The sequence below is a fragment of the Monodon monoceros genome, unplaced genomic scaffold (genome assembly GCF_005190385.1).
Source record: "Monodon monoceros isolate NGI ecotype Baffin Bay Population unplaced genomic scaffold, NGI_Narwhal_1 Super_Scaffold_11, whole genome shotgun sequence".
NCBI lineage: Eukaryota > Metazoa > Chordata > Mammalia > Artiodactyla > Monodontidae > Monodon > Monodon monoceros.
This window is the reverse complement of record NW_021703767.1, coordinates 141,667,760-141,673,688: the sequence shown is the minus strand read 5'-3', so window position 1 is coordinate 141,673,688 and position 5,929 is coordinate 141,667,760. Positions and strand designations below refer to the sequence as shown.

The following is a 5,929-nucleotide window of genomic DNA, read 5'->3' as shown; positions in this document are numbered from 1 at the left end:
CACACACACACACACACACACACACACACACACACACACACACACACGCTGGCATCAGAGCCGCGGTCATAATACTTAAATCCATATTGCAAGGGACGCCTCCTATTTACAGATCTACATTTTGCCACAAAAGGAATTCGTGTTCAGAAGAATGACCCAGAAGCACAAGGTGATCTTCAGTCATAACAGAAAAATTAAGCTGTGAGTGCTCCAGTTAGACTGACCATCAAGTCCAAACAAAGGCTTTCTGTGCCACTCCTGGGTGCAAGGGGCAACCCTAGGAGATGTCATAATATTGAAATATCTGGCATATTTCAATGGCTTATGTGGGAGTTGTGGCAGTATACTTGAAAGTGGGTTATTCTAGAAAATCTGAGATGTATGATTGCCATAACTACCCTGTAATTTGAAAGGCAAGATTCTACATTAGTATCTTTTGGAAAGGTTTTTAGCCCAGATTTTTCTGATTAACCTTCATCAAAAAACTCCCATTTCCGAAATAATCTAGTTAATTGATAGTTAACTGAATTTATATTACAACATTTAAAGTATAAAAATGTCACTTAGGGAGAAATTTATTGGCACTTACATGTAACTCAAACTCTATAGAAGATTCTTTTTAAGATGTTCTAAAATGGAACAGTGCATTCACTGTTTCATAAGTCCTGTTCGACTCGAAGAGTTTTCTATTTTGCAACTTGGTTTTACATCTTCGTCTACCTCGCAGACAGTAACTTTCTAGTTAAAAAATTCCCAGCCTTTAAAAAAATTTTTTTCGATTTTAAAGATTCTAAATTCCTTGACAGCAGAATTTATAATCTTCATCATTTATCACGTATTTCCCTTCTGAGATTATCTATGCATTACATTTCACAAGAATGTAGAAAGGAGAAAACGGTAAGGTTTTCTTTCTTTTTTTAGCCATCTCTGGGGCTTAACATGTTGAAGGGAAATTATAAGCACCTGATATCCAGAAGAACTTTCTTGTGTGCTTTAAAGCAAAGTTCGTGACAATACCGACTGGTTATATATGGTCAGAGCCAGGTTTCCAAAAATGAGAAGAAAACTTCTGGTTCAGGTCAGCGAACCTATCAGAAATTGCACTGCTGGTCATTTATCTACTAAGAGAAGAAAGGCCTAGTTCCGATGCGAGGGCTTTGCATTTGGGCTGGGAAATCAAATGCTACCAAGAGTTTCCACATCCATTCCACAGCCTAAGCTTAAGGGACACATGACTACCACTCCTAGCATTCTGATCTATTTTGGGGGGAGTCTATGCTTTTCTGGTGGTAAAATTTAAACTTCTGCATTTTTTTCTTGTAAGTTGCACATCAGTGCTTCCCTACCCAAAGTGCCGAGTTACCTGGATACAGAAAAAATTTTAGTAATTATTTTTTCCTATGGGGAAGGAAAACTTTGTGAATCTTCCACTTGTTTTCAAACGGCCCTATCCTGCACTCCCTGAGATTTAAGTAGAATTCCCTTTTCTTTTCTTCTTTCTGATGGTGTTAGTTACCACTGTCATGTGGCCGAGAAGCAGAAAATTATGTCCTACTTTAGAAAAACAATTGAGCCTTTTCACTGAAATATTTATTCAAAACCCCATTCAGTTCATACGGTGGCTGTCAGCCTTTATTTAGTCTCTCTTTCAGAGGGTATCTTTGATTTTGCCACTTTGACCCCAATTTATATCTCACTAGGAGAGGATTTAGATACTGTTTAATACTTAAAATTCAGGTCCCAGTGCTTTGGAAAGGAGACGTCTTTCCTTCCTAAATCATAACATCGATACTGTTTGTTTTTAAAAACAGATTATTTCTCGTTAGAAAAGAAAATCTGTTTTTCCTTTTTTCTTTTGATGTGTTACGAGCAGGGTGAAGACAGGGAAAAGGGTCAAGAAGTTGTCACACTCATGATTTCACCGAAAGCAACTACTATATTTAGACCACAAATATTAGGCTTTATCTTATGCTCACTGAGCAATTAATGCTGAAAACATCTGGAGCAGCCTAAACCCAAGGTAATCCACGAGGCACCTGAACAGAGACTTAGTGACTCTGACACCTCCAGGGGCTGTCTTAAATCATATTATTTACACCATGTTCCCTTAGTAACTCGCTACTCCTGACTTCGAATTTTTAGAGGCAATTCACAGGCCCTACTTCAACCGACAGCTGGTTGGCATATCATTTTTCTGTCTTAAAATTAAAAGGGAAAATAAAGAGAATATTCTAACACCTTTCAAAGAATGCTTCTGGTGTGTTGTACATTCAAAGGGTTTACTCCAATTCCTACACACACACAGAGACACACACACACCACAAAAAAATAAGTAGGATCTCGAAGCAGAAAATAGTTTTGGTTAGAATTTAGTACTATTTTTTCCCTTCTGGCCCACTGTTTCCTCTGTGTTAAGAGCACAAACAGATCTGCTTCTTGTCAAAACAGTCATTGAGTAAAATGGAAAAGGTTGTGGTTTTTATGTTTGTACTTATACAAACAGGGCCCTAATATGCTTTAACTTCAAAAGCCCTAGCTGGCTGTGCCACCCTGAGCCAAACACCGCGTGGCAGAGCTGTGTCAGAGCTTTTATTTATGCTTAAAAACTTAAACCACTTGAACAACTAAACTGACCTGTCCTAAAGCAGTTTGTGACTCCGCAGGGGCCTGAGCCATATTTACACTCTATTCATTTAACCTGGAGTCCGGCGGTGGGAATCCAAACCCTTGTGAAATTGACCACAGTGAGCACTAATTGCCCTGCTTACAAAAATAAGACACTGAAATTTCTGAAATCCCTTTGTCATTTGCCTTTATTTACTTTGTCTAATGCAAGCTTCTTTGATTAGCTGAACTTTGCTGTTATCAACACTTCTTGCTTATCAGCTGGCCCTAGGTGAATGACACATTCACCACTAGCCTCTCCCCAGATAAGGCAAATCCCTTGTTTAACTTGTTCAAGAACAAACAAAGTTCCCCCCCAAACTCCTGCAACTTAATAGGCACTTTTGGAGAGTTAATTACAAAAGGAAGAATGTCTACTTGTAAAACCTCTACTAGGTCTAATAGCTTGACGCCAGGGTCCTGAGCATTCTTTTTTCCTTTGTTAAAAAACGTTTCATTAAAACTTTCTCTCACAAGAAAAAGTTTGAGGGAGCCCTAGTTCCCTGAGATTCCAAATGAAACTGTTCATACTGTTTTAATTGCTACAGAGAGGAGGAGGGTAGGGTCTAAAAGATCTGTTAGTGGGTTGGAAAATTATTTTCTAAGTTTCTTTGAGCTCTCCAGAAAGAAAATAGGCAGCAGGAAAGAAAGCATTTGAGGAGCAGCTGAAAATGAGGACGCCTTCTGAAAATGATATTCTTTTCACCGTGGTTATGGCTCTACGAAATACTAAGTCAGACAGCTAGACTGTTGGCATCAGATGGTTATTGACTTTTCAGCTACAAACCTGTTGATTTCCTGGAACCCTGAAGCAAGTCTTTATTCTTAAGAAAAAGTTTCAGAAGAGGACGGTTTAAATCTTGTCATTGTCCCCTCTCTCTCCTTTTTCTTCCCTCTCTTTAGATAAGCCATCATGTTATTAGGAAAACTCAATTTCTTCCAGTTAAACTTTGACCTCTTTGAAAACAAAGATTTAAAATGTCATTTTCAGGCTAATGCTCCAATGAATTGTCAAATAAAGTACTAAAAACATTTTGATAGATAGCTGAGCCATTTATCTAAATCACTGTCAGGGCAGCGATGCGACCAGCAGGCTCCCACTACAGCCACCCGAAGGTGGGATCTTCTGGGACTGCTGGTCATTTCTCAAGCCTGCAGCCAGGCTACTGTTGACCAGTGCGTGCCTCGGCACCCTCTCAGAATCAGATAACCAAATAGTCAATATTTTTTTAAAAAACTGAGCTACCCCACTTATGTTTCCTTTCCTTTAACCGACGTCCAGGTTCCCGGCTGAACTGCAAGATATGGAAATAATGGATGGCTCAGCCCAAGGGGTGTTCATTGCCAGTAGTTTTCTAGCAAAACAGCAACTTCTTAGAGCAACAAAGTGACTCGGAAAGGTGGCAGCAGGGTCAATGCTAAGAAATATTGCCTTTCCTCTGCAAGGAAAACATTGGCGGCTGCAGCTTTAACTGGTCATTTATGAACTTCAGGAGCAGCAGCAACCTTAATTAGGCTAAATTCCTTGCAAGGAAGATGTCATATTTTAATTACTTTGGACTGTTGAAACACACAAGGGCGGATATACATGTAACTAGTAGCTAATCCAAAGAACAGCAAAGTTAAATTCCCCTCTGCATATATCTTAGTAAAAACTGTACCAACGTTGTCAAATTGCCTCACTTGAAGAATGTTTCAAAGTCCTGTGGTCACTCTACTTTTTCCCCCCTCCACGCACATTTTCTAAAACTGTTTTCAAGGGACTGTAGGGTCGGTAAGGAGAGAAGCAGGGGTCGGCAGGGGTTGTTTGGGAAGAAAACATCTAACAGGAAATTTTCAGCAGAGGGAATCAATATGCACACCAGCACAGCACACCCTTTCAGCATTAAATCATTAAAGCCTTTGTCTGGCTACCAGTGCAATTTGTTTCCAATGTCTTCATTGCATGCAAGCGAGACAATTCATATTTTTTTCTTGGTAGAAAAAGGGAAAAAATAAACCTACATTGCGCAGTGTGCCGATGCTGCCATTCGGTTTGGGTCAATCCACTGAAGCATGCTTTGAGAGCTTTCTCCTGGAGCATGCAGGAAGACGGGCTCGCAGTGTAGAAATCCAGGATTTGCCCAGGACTCACTGACAGGACATCCATACAGTCAAACATGATCTCCCCTGCACCGAATGTCTGCAAAAGTGCTTATCCTCTAGGTGTGGAGGCAAATGGCATAGAAAAGTCCACCCAACTCCATCAAACTCTGCCCCCTTTTTGGCACGTAGGCTGTTGGTCTTTTTCCCAGCCTCGAATCATGAATTATGACAGACAAGCCAGCTAAAAGCCTGTAATTGATCCAAATGATCATTTACCATTTTCCAGGCTTGCTCGGCCAATCCAGCCAGGGCGGGGGGTTCCCAGAAAGAGCCCAAGTTCTCCTTCTAGGCAGACGCCTGCAAAAAGCCTTCGGAATGCGGTGCGGATCCTACCCGGACGGTGCCCAGACCAGCCCTGCCCGGCTCGCGCGCGTCCTCGGCATCCCCGTCCTCAGGCGGCTCGCGCGGGGACTCCGGTCCCCCCTTTGGCAAAGAATAGACCCTCCTGCCTCTGAACAGCTCACTTCCTACTACTTCTGTCACACAGAATGAAAGATTGAATTGCCTAATATATGCGAGTGAACTTTCGGTGAACCCTTCCCGGGCTGCTAACCTTCAAATGACCCAGCGAGTCTGACATCACCAGCTCCCAGGATTCTCACAGAGCCGAGCACTCCCAGCAGCCCCGCCGCGCGGGCGGCCCGCGGCCCGGGCGCGCGCACCTCCCGCCCCGCGTCTCCGCTCCGAGCGCGCGGGGCCCGGGGCGCCCGGAGCCACAGGGAGGAGGAGTGCGCGCGGTCCGGAGCCGCCGGGAGGAGCGCGCGGGGCCGGGACGCCGCTCGCCAGCTCCCGCCCTTTGCGCCCCAGTTCGCGGGGCTTCGCTCGGCCGCGCGCCCCTCTCGCCCGCCCCCGGCCCAGCCTTTACATTCCTCCGTGCGCCTGTCTGTCTGTTAAATGCCTTGTAACGTGTGTTTTTCCACTCCTGCAAAAGCACAGCAAGCCCTAAACCGGAGCACGGAGAAGAGCCGCCCCTGGGGAAGCCTGGGGTCCAGAAACTTCCCATTTGATAGTCTTTTTCTGTCTGTCCCTCTTGCAGGCCGAAGGGACTGCGTTGGCTAGGGAGTAGGAAAAAAAAAATCCAGCTTTCTGGATTCATTTACTTCTTAAAATTCTCCCAAGT

The 5,929-nt window shown here is 43.5% G+C and overlaps 1 protein-coding gene across 2 annotated transcripts in view; it reads right to left on the bottom strand.

Annotated features, from left to right (window-relative positions):
- The window catches only part of RARB (retinoic acid receptor beta), a 190,048-nt gene extending 184,598 nt beyond the window's left edge, over positions 1-5,450 (bottom strand). The window contains exon 1 of one of the 2 annotated variants that reach the window (XM_029213603.1): positions 5,363-5,450. Coding sequence is in view for 1 of the 2 variants with exons in the window: in XM_029213602.1 (XP_029069435.1) it covers positions 4,669-4,825 (157 nt within the window). In the remaining variant the exon portion in view is untranslated. Of the gene's footprint in view, positions 1-4,668; positions 5,293-5,362 lie in introns of those variants that run through there. The other variant, XM_029213602.1, reaches the window with a different exon arrangement.
- Between the last annotated feature and the right edge of the window lie 479 nt (positions 5,451-5,929).